This window comes from Cupressus sempervirens, chromosome 5, assembly GCF_028749045.1.
Source record: "Cupressus sempervirens isolate cs-2001-9-10 chromosome 5, ASM2874904v1, whole genome shotgun sequence".
Taxonomy (NCBI): Eukaryota; Viridiplantae; Streptophyta; class Pinopsida; order Cupressales; family Cupressaceae; genus Cupressus; species Cupressus sempervirens.
In genome coordinates this window covers 243,944,481-243,962,892 of record NC_143122.1, presented here as the reverse complement: position 1 = coordinate 243,962,892, position 18,412 = coordinate 243,944,481, and the positions used below count along the sequence as shown (strand labels likewise).

Here is an 18,412-nt window from a genome sequence, read left to right as displayed (position 1 = left end):
TGTGAATGACAAAGACTGTGTGTGCACACGCGCGCATGTGTGTGAGAGAGAGAAAGGAAAAGTAAAAAGTATGCAAGGAGGGGGGGCATACAGAATTAGATATAATGTGAATGACAAAGACAAGCGTGTGTGTGCGCACACGTGTGTAATGTGAATGACAAAGACAAGCGTGTGTGTGTGCATCTCTTTGTCTGTGTCTATGTGTTCGTGTGCATGTGTGTGTGTGTGTGTGTGTGTGTGTGTGTGTGTGTGTGTGTGTGTGTGTTTGTGTGTGTGTGTGTGTGAGAGAGAGAGAGAGAAGTATGCAAGGGGGGGCATACAGAATTAGATATAATGTGAATGACAAAGACGAGACAGATATATACAAGGTACGGAGAAAGAAAAGCAAGAGAGATAAAGAGGAAAATACAAATAGAGATGGTCTTATTGTTTGTATTTATACTATATGAAAAAAAGTTTTTGTAGCTTCATAACTCAATTCTAAATGCAGAAACAAGAAGATCAATACCTATCAAAGCATAACAAAAAGGATGTCACCACATCCACTTTTCAATATTTTTTATAAAAAGAATTTACTTGCAACTTCATAAAACTCAAAACTTATTTGGCATTTTATATAGTTTTTTTTTAATTTTACTAAATATTTTATATATGTTGGGCATATTATATATTTAATATTTATAGATCTATTATATATAGTTAATATTTGAGCTATCTATTATTAATATTATAAAATATAAATATATTTATAATATTTGAACTATCTATTATTCATACACACGTGTGTGTGTGTGTGTGTGTGTGTGTGTGTCTGTGTCTGTGTGTGTGGCTGTATTATACTGTTGACATTTAATACTAACTAAAATAATAAATATATTATATACTGCAATTTATATTTTAAAACATATTAAATTTATCTTAAAGAATAAATTTAAATAAAATTATTTTTTATTATTATTATTAAACATAAGCATAATATACAATATTTTTAATTTATATTGTATTTAAAATGTATATTAATAATGCATTTTTTACATATTAAATATTATATATGATAATCAATATAACATTAATATAATTGTATTTAATAATGTTTCTTTACAATATAATAGAAGTTTACAAGAATATCTTAATGTGATTTATATATTTTTCTTGGTTAGTGTAATTTATATATATAAATTATGTCAACGATTGATTATCTACTCACTATGCTTTCCCACATTGTTTTTTATATTCTGTATCCTACTGTCCACTCAGGAGGAAAACAATACATACAAAATTTACAATAAAACTATACCAAAAATCTACCGAATTAAATTTTTACGCCAAAACCACGTAGATTAAGGTTAAATAGTTAAATGTTTCATTCTGAACTTTTTCTTAAACATGTTAAGTGGCATTCATGGGGAATATTACCTGGGGATCAAAAACCTGTGTTAAAATATTCAAAAATATTAATACATCCACCATGTCATTGGTATGCAATTACAGTTCAGATGCACTCAATCATCTTGCATCCCAAGGCAGACAACAAATCCAAAAAAAAGTCACCCTTTACATTAATATCATGTACTAAGTTGAAAATTAAGCTTCGAAAAAGTAATCCAACTTTGACTACATAACACTTGTAGCCTAGTAATCAGACGTTAAAGTGTGATAATTAGACAGAGTCAAATTGTAGAAAGAAGCTTGCAACATACTCCTTAGGGTCTGGTTATACCAAAATCTAAATGTACTCAGAAAACGTCTCTTATAATCATTAAATATGGATTGAAATTAAAAGACAGCTGTATTTTTTAACTTTTTCCTATTTTTAAATTAATTAATAATTCTGATCAACAGTACATTATGATCCCTGCTAGACAAAAAGTGTAAATGAAGTGCCCAGTGCCATGTACAACTCCGAGGTTCAAGTACAGCCTGGAATCTCATTATTTTTAAGCAAAAAAAATTAAGCTACACTAAAAATTATTGATTAGCAACAATATGTCTTCACACGGACTGAAACTCGGGAGAGACGTTAAGAGGGGGGGTGCGGCGGTTGGCGAGCGGGGGCAAGCTAGAAAAACTGTAAGTAAAATGTATCTTCAAGTATAAAGATACAGGAGAGAAAGGAACATTTAACATTTACTACTACAATAAGAATGCTTGCGAGTCCGTGACCAAAAGAAGAAAGGCACGAGTCACAATATGAATAACTCCCGATGAGACAAATTAACACTTGAAATGCAAATGATTGAGGTAAAAGCATGCTAAAGAATTAACATGATTTCCCCTCTAAATAAGACACAATTTTTGTACTGGCCAAACTAATAAATGGTAATGTTAAAACACAGTCGGACAAGATTAGTGGTGCTGTATGAACTGACTCAATTTCATTGCTTATTTTTACTTACACTAAAGATAGCTTACAAAAACACTTGACTGTTAGTAATAAAAATAAAAGGTGCTAGACAACAAAGTTTAAAATACAGGCTACAGAATCTGCAAGTGTGGCAGCACTTTTCTTTTTTTGAACATCTAAATAGGGTAAAAACCTTGAACTCAGACCATCAGTATATTGGTATGTACAATTTAAACGAACCCAATTTGCAGTCATCAGGTGGCTGTATGGCATATAAATACATGTTCTTGTTACTGATCTTTTTCTCTTGCCATTGTATACTGTACTAGATATCATTTGTTCAAGTTATATTTGTGAGCACCCATTTTTTCCCATGTGCTCCTCTTTCTTCGGCATAATGAAAGTAACCAAATTTGTGCAGCTCACTTTTCTTATAAATAGATTGCATTGCATTCAGCATCACCCATTAAGAAGTATAAAGAGGGCATCCGACTTATTCCAGTTTGCGATTTCCTATGGACAATTTTGAGTTTTGACTGAACATAAATCAAGTAGCTTAATTTTCTCACCACTTACAGACCAACTTAATTTACAATTTTTCTGCATGTTTTGAACATTATCTCAGATCCCACCTTCTAATTAATTGATAGCATCATTTTTAAAAAAGCTCCGAAATATAAAAGCAATCCTCACTCACTAACTCCTTACAGCTACATAGGCAGTTCAATGTCTTAAAATGTTAAAATGATCCGAAATTGGCAAATACAATCAATACTTTTTAAATACCATTTTTACCATTTGAATGCTTGTGCCATTCAAGAGCGTGCTATTAGAGAATTACAGAAATGTAGAACACATTTGGAAAACATCCAAACTGTGTCCCACTTCAGCACATTTTCAATTATGACGAAATTTAAGTATCATTGCTATTTACATCCAACAAACCCAAATTTTGAAGTACTTATTCTCCAATAATCTACCATTGTCTTCAACTGATTTTTGAACATGTTTGGACTCTGTATATATTATATGGGAAAAAACACAGGCAGCATAAAAGTCTATTTAATAGTTTCCCGGGGACAATTGTGTGTAGAATAATATGAGCATTCGTCAAACGAAAGCATCGAGCAGTTTAATGAATCTTGAGACTTATTTATTGCTCAAGCTTAAAGAGATCACTTGGGCTCCAAGGAATAAGCATGCATCATAAAATGAGAATTATAGTTGAGATGAAGGTATCAAAACAAAACATGTGTGTGAGAAAAAGGAACACTTACCAAAAACCCAGATAATTTTGGTCATCTCCATCGCAAACTCCAAATAGCTGTTTCGAATCTTGCTACTTGTACAAACCAAAGCTCAAAACAACTTCCAACACTTCATACTCGAGTTTAACAAGTTAGAAAGTGCCAGGTAGTAAAAAGACAGGGTAATTAAGATGTGCAGCACTTTTGCCAATGGTGCAAATAGAAGCTAATCTAATGCTACTGTTGCTTGCAAGCATGTACTGTATAGCACCTAAAACAGCAATCTACATAACAAACATAATGTTTGTTACACTTTAAGATACAACTTGCTGCAACTCAAGCACACTGCTGCAGCATAACATAGCTTGATATCTGGCTAGCGGGACAGAATGCTTTGTAAAAACGCAGCTGCATTTAAATAACAATTTTCATGAGCCCCAACATGAGCAACATACATGTTTAGCACAAAATCAGCAGCAGCAGCCTGCTAAAGCAAATGAAGCATCTTGCTTCACTAAATGATGCTAAGGTTCTTCTAGAGAGAGATGAAAACCAAAAGATGCTACCATATCTCACTCAAAACAATCCCTTCAGATACAGGTTAAAGATCAAGCAAACTTTATTTAAGTTATAAATTCCAAAACCATTTACCATTCAAACAATATTCAACTGGTAAACTGGGAAAAAAAAATGAAAAATGATTTTGTGGTACCTGTAAAGGCTATCTTCTCAAGGCTATGTCAGCTACACTCTATGCACGTCCATTTCTATGGCTACCATATTGTTTAGATTGATGATAAAAACGACAGGATTCACGTCTACATTTTCCTCGTTGAAAATCACGGCAAATATTCACATAGTTATCCACTACCTGCCACAAGTATGATCGAAAATGAATCCACAAATAATATACGAACTGCATGATGCAAAAATGATACTGACATTATTTAAGTGATCAGTTGCCTGATACCAATGACAAGCTCGTGTAAACAACTTGATTATCAGACCTTTGTACTACAGATAGAAACACAAGATTTACAAAAATCTAGATGTAAAGATGAAGTTGTAAACAGGACAAACTGGTTGTTTTGCGGTCTTGCAATTGTTCTTCGTACAGAATATCAAAGTTCTTGTAACTATCTACTTTGTTTGTCTATTGGAAAACTCAATATTGAAGTAATACTACTTGCATCAAGAAAAATGCATCTCAAGAAATTTAAGGACACATTTAACTTAACTAGTAATGAAGAGTACAACCCCTACCTGTGTGTGGGGTTCAGGATGGGCATATTTACATGACGAATCACGAGAACATTTGCTTTTTTGATAGTCTCTACAAACTGGCAGCCTATCTTCATCTGTAGAAGCAAACTGAGATCAGTAAGGAAAAACTAACCTCAAAAAAATGATAACAATAAAGCAAAGCTAGAACTGCCATAGCAAACTATGTTGCATTTCTCAATATTAAAACCTTAAATACTATGTTGCATTTCTTAATATTAAAACCTGAAACCTTATTTACATCTCTATTAGCACAGTCTCGCAATTAAAATACCCTTCCCAAGTAGCCAAGTACTCATTTCATTTAATCAAGTTTCAACACAAACAGAAGATTTAACTCTTTACCAATTTATTACCTAATTACAAAGTGTGAAATTTCGAATTTAATCCAGTTGAGTAGCCTGGGTTAACATTTAGGCAACTATTTTCTAAGGTTTTCGACAGATTTTCAACACCTACTCTTTGCATTGACTAAAAAATGAAGACGTTGGAGAGCATGAATAAAATTATACTAAAATGCTTCTCAATAGTCATCAGCCCAACCTGCATTTGAGCCATGATTGAAAATTAGATAGAAAAAAAAACTTTCAGAAATTTATAATATCCACGAAGGAAAAAGGAAAAAAAATTGTCCACAAATATTGAAAGTTTGAAACTATCTCAACCATACTCCATAAAAAAAACCAGCTACAACGACACATAACGAAGTGCAAAAATCTTAGATACCGATTCTCTGCTCCAGCAGCCGGATGGTGAAGATGATACGTTCGAGTGCGCAGAGGCTTTCGGGTTCTGCCCAGATGTGGACAGGAAGTGCTTTCCAGGCCTGTAGATGCTTGCGGAGGTGCTGCATGTGCCTCCACAAGCATCCACAGGCCCAGAATGAGCTTCCTGGGCACATCCGGACACAATATCAGTTTGGCTTTTCCACTCACTCATAATTTGGCTTACTCTTCTCTGAGAACAATATAGATCATTTGGCTGTACGATAGTGTACGAGGTCTTCAACATAAAGATCTTATGTCTTCAATTTATTGTCTGAAAAGATATTGCTATGCTATGCCGGTGCATTGATGTTGCGGTTTCTGTTTGATACAAAAACTTGGCTACTGATTTAAATCTCACTTCTAGATTTCTTCTTTTCTCTGCAATTAGTAATGTCTATTGAAATCTTTTCTAGCCTAAGCAGGGATGATGCCTGTGTCATGCTTCTCATTGAAATTTTATATAGGTGATTATGACTTCTACCAACACTTGCAAATGCTGCCTCTATACAATATTGAGCTATTCTTAGTGGGATATCAACATTGGATATAATCTTGGAATCTCTGGCAAGTTGTATTCACCATACATTGTTTTATAGAAGGCTTTCTTTGCATATATAAATTATAGTATATAGATATATATAGATGCATCCAAAAACAAAAATCACGCATCTACATCTGCATCTGCATCAGCATCAGAATCGGCAACTTGGCAAAAAGTATTAATATCACCCTATACAACAGAGATCAAAAACAATATCAGAATCTACCATGAAAAGATAAAACAAACTTCCGAACTGTTAACGTTATGACCCAGAAATATAGATAAACAACAATAAAAGAGAATAAACAATACACAAAAGTCACAAAATATTTATCCTGGGAAAACCCTTCCACTTGAAGGGAAAAACCCAGTCACACCAGAAACATATCTCTTTATTGATCAAGAAAAAATTCATAGTACAAAACTTTCACTTGATTCATTACAATAAACTAAGCAATCACATAAATAGATTGCATTTGACTCTCCAACTTACACATGAAGGTCTCTTCAAATTTCCAAATACACATCACTTAATATTTTCATACGCATGCCTTTTCACATGACGTAGGACACATGTCTTTTATATAATATTGACTTAAATATTCTCACAAATATCTCTTTCATTTGAAGGTGACCATAACAGTCATAACAAACATGTTTCCATTTTATAGGAACAAAGATACAGTTCTCTATCACAGCTACAAACTTCAACACTCCCTCTTAGCAAGAGAGAGATCTTTAATAAGGCGGTCACTCGGAGCTGCAACCAAAGATGATAAATTCACATCACACATTATCTCAGCATAACATGATTCACCATAGATAACTTCATAAGCACATAAAATGGAGTTAAATACATAACTTTCACCATGCCTACTTGCAGATGGTAGAATGAAGACTTTTATCTCAAAACTTCTCCCAGAGAAGAATAAATTTCCACCATGCCTCCTCGCAAAGGGTGGTCCACCATACCTACTTGCAGATGGTAGAATGAAAACTTTTATCTCAAAATTTCTCCCAAAGAAGGATACATTTCCACCATGCCTACTTGCAAAGGGTGGTCCACCATACCTACTTGCAGAGGGTGGAACATGGGCTTTCACCTCAGACTTCTCCCAGAGAAGAATACATTTCCACCATGCCTACTTGCAAAGAGTAGTCCACCGTTCCTAATTGCAAAGGGTGGAACAAGGGCTTTCACCTCAAACTTCTCCCAAAGAAGGATGCATTAATAACTGAGATTTTTTTCTCTTAACAGAGACCCCCTCTCAGCAAGAACAATTTTAAACACCATAATAAGATGGCTGACTATTACAAAGGATTGAACATCTCCCTCTGTCACGAAATCTTCCTCTGAGAGTGAATAGTCTTTTTTTTCCTCTAAATATGATCTTCCCCTTTAAAAAGCTGCAAACAACGTTGCAAAAAATTTCGCCATCCCATTTCACCCGTAAAGGAAAATGTGAACCAACATCTTCCAAAATAACCTCCCTCTCAAGCTGAACATATCCCTCTGAGTCATAAGCTCCCTTTGTATTTGAATCACAAACTCCCTCTGAGAGTGTTTATAAATATGAATAAACAACATCCTTGATAGACAGCTAAATCTCTTATCATCCTGTTTCCAGCTACAATCAAAAGAGATTAGTAAAGTAAACCTTTCATAAGTAATGCTGAAAGCCTAAGACCAATACAGAACTTTCCAAATCTAATTATTTACATTTTTACAATCAGTTCATATATAACAAGATAGTAGATGGCTTAAGATAGGAAGATAACATAGAAAATACTTAGCTTTTCAGAAACTCGGAAAAATGTCCCTCACAGCAACACCAATCTCCTCAATCGTCAATCATTAGCACGAATTGACATGACTACATCTATTTGAGAAAAATGGTCAATATGTTTGAGAATGTTTTGCCCCTAATGCAAAAGAGATGTGAGGAGTTGTGGGCATGACTACTAATAACTCTAATCTTCTCTGTTGAAAGATACGCATGAGTCTCCATATGTACACCGAGTAGAGGTAACAAATTCATGCTGCTTGGGCATGTATGCTGCCCTCAATATCCAACTTTTCAACTCTCCATCACTTTTAATAGCTTTGTGTCTTGAATGTGCATCCCCATGCAAGTAAATTATTTCATTCCCTTTCATCGAGTGATAGTTCACTTTTCCTTTATGCTTGAGCTCCAGTGATAGAAATATAAAACTCAGTGAATAAAGAACGACTCTTGCAAAATAAAAGACTATACAAGAAAACGGGACAGGCACATGCACAAGAGGAGTCCAATCACAAAATAAATCAACATTACAAAGTAAAAAAGAAACCAACAAAGGAAATAAAAAAACAGTGCATATGCCAGAAGAGAGGAAAACTGACACCAAGTCAGCATACACACAAGAGCCCGACGGCGATCAACAACTCTCCCTCCTCTCTCAGGTTCAGTTGTAACTGAGAAGAATAGAAGGGGACTGTCATTACCAAAAGATCTATATTGTAGATAAGTTTGATATGAAACAAAACGTGCAAGGCATGCTCTGACTTCCACAGAGGAGACTACAAACTGATGTAAACAGAAAGTCACACAAATCGATCATAGGGAATCAGACGACCAACACTAAGGTCATCCCCTTGAACTGGAGTTGAGTCGAGAAAAACCTCAGAAAGCTTCTCGATGGTCAAACTGAACAGAATATAATAATTGTTCAAGTTGAAAGAGACTCCAATTGATACTTTTCCCTTTAATTTCCTGTGATCAAAACAAATAAAAAAATGCCTGAAGCCCACTACAAACACCACTATCCCACAGAATATATAAATACATATCTTGAATGATCATCATTGACCTTATTAAATTTGAAATAAGACACAAAAGAAAACAATAAATATGTCCAAATAAGAATATTGCACAATCGTTCAACAACAAAAAAAGAGAGACCCAAAAACTTAGTGCAATGAGAGCAATAAACTGAGACCTCAATCACATCTATATTGTCATCACAAACAAGCTTCCTTCATTGCTGAAATCTAATCTGGCTCTGATACCATGTTAAAGTTACATCCCAAAAATATATATAACCAACAATAAAAGAGAATAAATATTTATCCTGGGAAAACCCTTCCACTTGAAGGGAAAAACCCAGCCACACTAGCAAAATATCTCTATATTGATCAAGAAAAAATTCATATTACAAGACTTTCACTTGATTCATTACAATACACTGAGCAATCACATAAATAGATTGCATTTGACTCTCCGTCTTACACACGGTCTCTTCAAATTTCCAAATATACATCACTTAGTATTTTCATACACATGCCTTTTCACATGACATATGACACATCTTTTTATATAATATTGACTTAAATATTCTCACAAATATCTCTTTCATTTAAGGTGACCATAACAGTCATAACTAACATGTTTCCATTTTATAAGAACAATGATAAAGATCTCTATCGCAGCTACAAACTTCAACACGAACAAGCTACACCAAAGAAAAGTATACAACGCAAGCCTCCAAGGTCACAAATGCACCACTAGAATTATCAGTACCAAGTATTTGCAGCAGAAGGGAGATTTTTGAAAAGCAAACGACAGCAAAAATTCCTACTACAGAGTTTTGTGATATTATCAAGAGAAATACTAGAATTATGTTTTTCAATGTCGATATCATTTGGGATGTGGTGAACACCAAATTTAAGATAACGTTTGTCATGTCCTTTCACTTTGAAGTGCAGTAGACATTCTGAAATATTGATAAGAAACCTGATATGATTAAATGACTTACAACTCTCCATAAGATGTAGAGGCAACATCACCAATTACATCGATTGCCTCTACTTCTAGTACAAGTCAAAAAGGTGACAATCTCTTCACAATTTAAATGACTAATTTACCACAGCTTTTACACGATGGCCACATAAATAATACAACAAATATAATTCTTGAAATCAGATATTTGTTTTTTATCAATGCTCTTCCCAATTCCAGCTGAGTGAATGTACTTTCACAACATATGTAAAAAAAAAAAGGAAAACCAGCAGCGATATAAATAGCTTTCAGATACATCAACAAATACTACTCGGATCAGCTACCTCGCTAAACCAACAAATCATGATAACTGCAATTAGTTAAATTGCCACTTTTCCCTCCAAACCACGTATTGGTTCGAACCAATATGCGGTTTCCAACCAATACACGGTTTGGGTCCAATACCACAGATATACGGACAGGGTTCGATTTTTGGGGACATGGTTCGAACCAGCATCAACCCAGATTGAACCCGGGCAAATTGTCACGCAGAACGACTTTCAAATGAAGCTGAGCGAATTTTGCCCCACGGACAGCATTTAAGTCATTTTTTGAGCGAATTTTGCCCATACTATTATTGCTGCTGCTGATCCCATTGGCCTTAGCTCTATTGCTAAGTCAACTAATGCCGACAAACTAAAAGAAGGAGAAGAAGATGATGATGATGAAGAAGAAGAAGAAGATGAAGATGATGAATATTAATAATTATTAATTAATAAAATTTTAATGCATTAGTGGAAACTTGAACTTGAAACAATGATACTTGAACTAGCCGTTATGATTCATGAATCATGATTTAATTTAAATGTTTTGAATCCTCGGTGGTGAACTTGGAATATATGCTGGTACAATTACGATTCTTGATGCTATGATTACAAGTTTAAAGATTATGGTGTTTTTATTGTTTAAATCATATGATTTTATGATACATTGTGACATTCTAATTTTAACTCATGCTTCTAGGCTTCATAAATATGTATATATTTTATAATTTCACATGTGTTTGTATGAACAAACCCAAACGAACCCAAAACCCTTTTCAAAACTTTGCAGTACCAACGAACTGGTTCTTCGTACCCATATTTTGAAAACCGGTAACTAAGAGAATATACATCAGCTGTAATGTTATATGTGACAATAGTTTTAAGAAGTCATTGGAAGAATAACAATATTATCATAAAAATTAGGTAAATTACTAAATAGTAATACAGTCCACCATTGAAAACCTTCAAAAAGAAATTATAGGGCAGGGCCAATCAATAAAAATTAGGCAATACGGTTGACCATTGACACTCCTTCAAGATGAAATTAAAGGGGAGGACAGTATTGCCTATTTTCTTTGCAATTGGCCCTGCCCTATAATTTCTTTCTGAAGGGTGTCAATGGTTGACTGTATTTAACTAATTTTTATGATAATATTTTTATCCTTCCAATGACTTATTAAAACTATTGTCACATATAACAATATGTGACAACTGCTAAAGGAGCTTTCTTCTGATTCAATGAAAGAACAATACGACCTGATGACAAAAGAATCTTACCCATTATTATCATTCCAAAGATGATAGATATTCTGGTCAAGGACTCTTCCACTGGGAAATGGGACTATAAGTTGTTCTTTCAGGCTTCTTTTTAAGCTCATTGAAATGTAGAGCCATAAAACCCTAATCAATAGAATTTATCAATCAGTAATTCTCAAACAAATTATGACTATACTCTCAAAGCTTATAACAGGAGAAGCTGCATTAGATATACAACCAACCTATGGTTGTAAGCAAAGTAAATTGTGACGTATGAGAAGAGTTAAATTTGGGAACAGCCAATGATCCACCCCAAAAAAAATTTGAATGAATGTTGAACCCAAATATCAAACTCGCATCCAAACCCGAATCTGAACCGGCAACTTAGACTATTAGCAGTTATTTGGAGTTAATTTACTTTATAAGGGAAGATGCAAATTAAAATGATTCTATGGGATGTTGTATAAATGCTCTCATGATTACTATTGCTGATTACAGTAAGGGCTCAAAAGAATTTGTATAGAACTACGATAAGGAAGAAGCCTCCAAATAAACACCTGAAACATCGAATCAATGTAGTGTAATAGCATCATTTTGGAGGCTGACAGTTTCAAAAGATGGAGGAATTCCCATCATCTCAAGTCAGCTACTCATTTTGAGATGATGTTCTGCATCAGAAGCATTTTTGGAGGTTTTGTTATTGCCTTCTGTTTTATAGCTTCCTTTGTTGATGCTAACAAATCTAAAGAACGCAAAAAATGTGACAATTGATTTTGGAGACAGGTTCAAGATTTGGTGTTGAGCTCAATATGGATTGTTCTCCAATGAGCTTCAGAGTACATGATCAAGAGTTATAACCTTACATGGTCAATAATTCAAGACTCTGATTTGAAAGTTCGGGACTGAGAACTTAAGAACACAGCTCAAAGCTACATCTTCCAAAGGTCAAGAAACAACTTGATGGAGCCTTGTTTCATTTAGGATTTGTTTCTTCAAGAGAATATTTTCTTGAAACATGTATTCAATTATGTAATCAGCATGATTTGTGATATAAGCCTTAAGAGGGTTCTCTTGGGCAAGGTAAATTTGATGTTTTTAGGATCAACGTATTAAGAGAAGGGGGGGAGGGAGTGAATGTTGACGTAGTAATACATTTGTACTGCAGTTATAAGTGTTCTACCAGTTACCAGTTGGTATCTGCCTTTGTTACCCTGTATAAAGACTCCTCATGTTGTCGAATAAGATCATCGATTCATCAAATCATTTTACATGCTTTGTCAGCAATTAGCATTAACACTACTATCAATTTGGGCTTTCATTTCATCCACCCTGTCAAAGAGCTGGTTCTTGCCTAGGAATTTAGCCAATATCATAATTTGATGGCGTGGCTCACCCATACACTGAAAATAATCTATTTGATTAATCATTATTCTGTCTTACAAATCTAGCTTTAATTATTATTAATGCATCTAAAGCATTTTCATAGATTTCAGGTGCAAACTTCAAAGAGATGGCCTCTATTCTCAAACACTGTTATCAAATTGAGCATTTGGCATTCCGCGTAAATGATTTCTTTAAAGCATCAATTCCTAACCCTTTCGACTGTATCAATTTTCTTTCTACCACGTGGTTTAGGCATCCATTGATGGTTTAAAAACAAAATCATCCTTCTTGAAAAAATGGTCCATCAAACAAAATCCCAACAGATACAACCATATCCTCCTCTAAATACCAGTCAAATAAATGTTTCTATTAAATCTTGTGTTTGGGATTTCCTTCATGTTGTCCTTTGTCATCACAAAAAGTTGGGCCCATTTTCTTGTCATTGTTTTTGACATTTAATAAATTGCTTCCTTGAGCTTCATCAAATGAGAGAAGACATGGAGTATTCTACGATTTCAACAAGGCATTAATCAAATGGTGATCCAGCCCTCTAGACAGGTATAATTCATGCCAAAAAAGTAAGAGCAAATGAACTTCACCCAACTTGAAGGTTGGTACTGGGTGCCAGACCTTTACAACAAGTTATTGCTCACTCTGCTCTCTTATGTCTAATTTCCAACCTGCTTTGGGGAGCTCATATTAGAACAGGTCCACAGCCACTAGACTGTTTCCCAAAAACAGTCAAAAGTTTTCTAGTCAAGGTTATGCTATAATTTGCGTGGGCTGCATTGCTTTAAGATGATCTTAGTTGCTTAGGATAGCAGTGATATCTTCTCCACAAAATTTACTCACGATTTGAACTTTCCTCTTCTTCCTTCATAGATTAGATTCAGGACCTCTGTAGACCATGTAGTGTAAATCCCACCACCTCAATCTTCATCTCCTTGATCAGCTTTTGATATAATCAACCAACTCTCCATTTCATCAAATATAGACAAAAATGGTACTGGTTGCAGAACATGTTGTTTGTCCCCACCACCCAATAACCCTTTCATTATCCCATTGGAATAAACTGTGACAATTCCTAAATCCTGTAGAGTTCAGGCACTGATCACATCCAATCAGTATACAATTCAATTTCATTTAAGTCAGGCTAACTATCACAATGGTTTCTTTTTGTTATCCATCTTTATCATTTAAGGGCCCCTCTGTTCTGTAGGGATGCTTGCACAAGATTTCAAGTTTCCATTGCACTCCCTTTCCTAGTGAGTGGTATCAAGTGCTTCCACCACCTAATGAAAGAGAATTATTGATTGAACAAAGAATAAGAAGATTCAATCCAAAGATTGCTTTATTTTTTAGTCAACTAGAAATTCACTGCACTCAAATCAAGGGAAATCAACCTTTCTCAGGCCTTTACCTCACAGCTGGGTCCATAAATGACTTTCATTACTCCAAGCAATAAGTCAAGAGAGGTCTTACCTTTTGTAGACTACAAAGCTCAAGCTACGACTTATTGAAGTTTAAGTCAATAATCTATGCACAGTTAAGAATTGATCTAGGTAGAGTTTCATTCCACAAGAAACACTCTACTATCTAGGTCCATTAAAAACAGATATAGGTAGGCCTTGTAGTGATCAATTGAGTCCATTCACCATAAGACTCTTGAGTAAAATAGAGGAAGTTGAGTATTATCAGGCCAAAACAATTCATGTGGATGTCACCAAACATTCCTTAAATGAGACCAAAATATTGATTTCAGGCTTAAAAACAAGTATTTATTCATTCCTCCAAGACTAGACCTGGGTCATAGGTTGGCCAATCTGTCAACTGTCAACGATCATCAAGGAATTCTTATTTAACTCTTATTTAAGCTCAAATTGTATTCGTGTAGAATCCCTCAAAATGTACATAAAGATGTCAATCCGGGGTCTTAAACTGATGAAAGGTATAGTGGCTGTCAGCTCAAAGCATGGAGATAGCAAGTCAAGTGGGAATAAAATTTTTATTAAAGTAAACCTATTGCAAATAGAAATAAGTCTGGGGACAGGAACAGTCACTTCCATGCAATAGGAGCTACAACTATGACGATAAAAACGGCATTCAGAGAATAAAAACACACTTCACCAAATTAAAATATTGAAATCAAAATTCAAATGAAATATCAAACCAAGCTTGAACCACAGATTCTTATACCAAAACAACCCTTAATTAATATGCCAAGAATTAAACCACATGGCTACCAAAGATGAATGACAGCATTAACATAATTCAAAGTTGTATTCAAACAAAACTAAAGCAGAATAAAGGAAAACCAAATGTAGCAAAAAACAAACCTCGGCAAATTTATTCTAAGATATAATAAATTCAAATAATATAAAAAAACAATATGCAATCAAGACACGCATCTAAGTCACTAGATTTCCCCAGACATTCTGAGAAGCAGACCCTGTCTCCTCAGCAGATCTGGTGATGAATCACAAATGCTTTTCTACACTGAGATGATCATACAAATGTCATTTTTACTTATCACAGAATAATACAATCAAAATCAGCTTACAATACTCTCCCTCTGAAGAAATTTGTGTCTATAAAAGTATGTCTTACACTGCTTATATAGATGCAGCTCTAACAATTCTGTAAACATTATGATAAAGTACTCCATGCCAAGAAAAGGTATTTTGTAACAACTCCATAACAGAAATCTGCTTCCTACAAAGAACAGGTAATTTGGTTTTGCCAACTCAACAAAATAATATCTTATTTATCCTTAGTCACTGACAATAGACTCTGTCATAACAGCAGCTGAAAATAGAAAGTGGGAAGTTTAAAGCTCTCTCTTGAGTGGTTTGAAAGTATATGTCAACCATGAGTCTTTTTACATGTGGACAATATTTTAGCCATGAGTCTCCCCTGTAAAACCTTATCTGCTGGCCACATATAAAGAAACAATTTGTTAATGGTAGACAAATGAAAATAAGGAAACTGTGAATAAATAACCAGTTCTCCTTATTTCAACTCAACACAGCTGGAAGAAGCTTCTTTTAGCAATGTTGAATACTGAGGTAAATAAACAACATGTGAAATATCCAATTCAATGTATGCAACCATGTAAATGGATGTGATGCCTCATAAGGATGCCTTAGTAAATGTAGTATTGGCGCCGAGATAATGTGGCAAGAGCTCTCATAGGAATGATGAATGGCATGAGAGTTCCAATAAAGAAGGTGGCAGGAAATTTTGTATGCTACAGGTTGTATATTCAAAGGCTTTGAGCTTATTAACAAAAATAATCAATAATTAGTTTCCATGCTCTACCTCAAAACTAAATTGAATGTCACTTATTAACTAAGTTGTCGTATTCGATCAGATAACATCAGGTTCGACATTCGATTTGTTGAGATTCAAAGTCGGTTCGAATTCTGTCCAAATTCACCTATTGCCTTCGAAATTCCTTGTGGATTCATTGTTTTGGACCCTGATTGAATTTGGGGGAATTCGTAATGAATTTGTTTGATGTCAGCGGAGCCCGGGAGGAATGTGAACCGAATTTGAGCAGATTTGGGAACCAGGTCATTTTGTTGACTTTTCAACTTTGATGCAAAGCGCTTTTTGAGCATGTTGAAACCTAAAATATCTCAGTTTTGGCATATTACAACCCGTATTTGGGATTTTTGGCAGCGGATAGCATTAATCATTTGGATGTGTTTTCTTCACCAATAGTATTAATTGTTGGTTTTCTTTTCTTCAGTGGAGGCAAGGTTGTTTAGCAAGCAACATATTTCAAATCACTGGAATCCAGAGGGTCAGTCACTAAGTCGTGGGCCTTTACAGTGAGCCTCTACACAGCTAGAGGTATTTTAATGTTTTGTTAATTTTTTTATTGTTTTTAAATTTGTTTTATTTTATTATAATCATGTTACAATGAACTATCAATATACTCATACTGTATATCAGTAGGCCCTACAAATTTATGATAACGGTGAACACTAATTAGCAGAGAATTGAATAATCTTAATATTATTATTAAGATTATTCAATTCTCTGCTAATTAGTGTTCACTGTTATCTATTTGAAGTGTTTGTCGTTATCAAAAGGTATTAGACTATTACTATTGCCTATAGGTATTACTGTATTAGTCTTTAGACTATGTGTTCACTGTTATCTATTTGAAGTGCTTGTCATTATCTTTTCTCATTGTTGTAACTTGTTTTGTTTTCTTGTAGATTCTATCATGGCTACAAGTACTTATGTTCTCAATAACCCCCACTTCAAAATCGACAAATGTTCCCCACTTTGGAAACATGTGCAAATGATTCAACCAATGTCAGGTGGAGGAGGTTATGTGTGGATTTGTAGCCAATGCAAAGAGGAATTTAGTAGCTCTTATAGTAGAGTAAAAACACATTTGTGCTTTAATCCTCAAAAAGGCATCAAATTTGTACCGAAAAGCCAAGAGTAAACGGAATACTACCTAAAACCTTCCTTCCAAATCACATTGTAAACAAATACATTCAAGAACAGAAGCAAGCAGAGGAAGCTTCTTGAAGGGCAAATTCTTCTCATCCATTGGAAAGTGGTAGGCCTTTAAAAAAAGGAAAAACATCATCTATGTCTTCAACTACCACTCCTAGTGAACCACTTGTAGAAGGCCATCCATTCTTGCGTCCTCCTCAACAGCAGATTGAAAGTAAGAGAGCAGTGGGACCCTTGGAATCATCATTCCAAAATGAAGCTAGAGACATTGTTGATCAAGCCATAGCCAGATGCATCGATGCCATGGATTGTCATTAATGTTGTTCGCTCATCGTATTGGCAATACATGGTGAGGGTAGTTAATGAGGCTCTAAATGGGTTCAAGGGCCCTGGTTATGAGAAGATATGCACCACTTTATTGGATGATGAGGTGGCCTGTGTAGAGAATGCCATGTTGCCCATCAAGGATTCATGGGTTGAAACAGGCATGACAATAGTATCAGATGGATGGAAAGATGCAAAGAACCGTCCTTTGGTGAATGTTATTGCAATGTCTACAAAAGGTGCAATGTTTCTGAAAGTTGTGGATTGTGAAGGAGAGGTAAAGGATGGTCTTTTCATTGCAAACACTCTCATCCATGCTATTGAGCAAGTTGGCCCTCAGAATGTTGTTCAAATAATAACCGACAATGCAAAGAATTGTAGGGCTGCCGACTTATTGGTTGAAGAGTGGTATGAACACATTTTTTGGACACCTTGTCTTGTGCACCCATTCAACCTTATGCTGCAAATAAATGGCACTACGGTAGAGTAGATTAAAAAATGTATGAAGAGGCACAAGAGATCCAAATGCTTGTCACGAACCACAATATGACAAGCCACATTCAGACAATCCTCGAAATTGGACCTCTTGAAGGTAAGTTGAATTGTTTAAAATTTAAACATGTTTTAGAAATCTTGTCACTTTAGTAAACTTTCTATGTTTTCAAATTTTTAATCTATTATTGTTTTGATTTTAAAATAGGTTGTTGAGAC

At 34.7% G+C, this 18,412-nt stretch overlaps 1 protein-coding gene across 2 annotated transcripts in view; it reads right to left on the bottom strand.

The window, feature by feature from the left end:
• Positions 1–3,523: 3,523 nt before the first annotated feature.
• The window catches only part of LOC149555439 (zinc finger CCCH domain-containing protein 28-like), a 93,446-nt gene continuing 78,557 nt past the window's right edge, over positions 3,524–18,412 (bottom strand). For both annotated transcript variants that reach the window (XM_089829476.1, XM_089829477.1), the window contains 3 exons: positions 4,855–4,949; positions 4,304–4,462; positions 3,524–3,999 (listed from right to left, as the gene is read on the bottom strand). In XM_089829476.1, the coding sequence (XP_089685602.1) occupies positions 4,343–4,462; positions 4,855–4,949 (215 nt within the window). In that variant the 3' untranslated portion in view covers positions 3,524–3,999; positions 4,304–4,342. The remainder of the gene's footprint in view (positions 4,000–4,303; positions 4,463–4,854; positions 4,950–18,412) is intronic.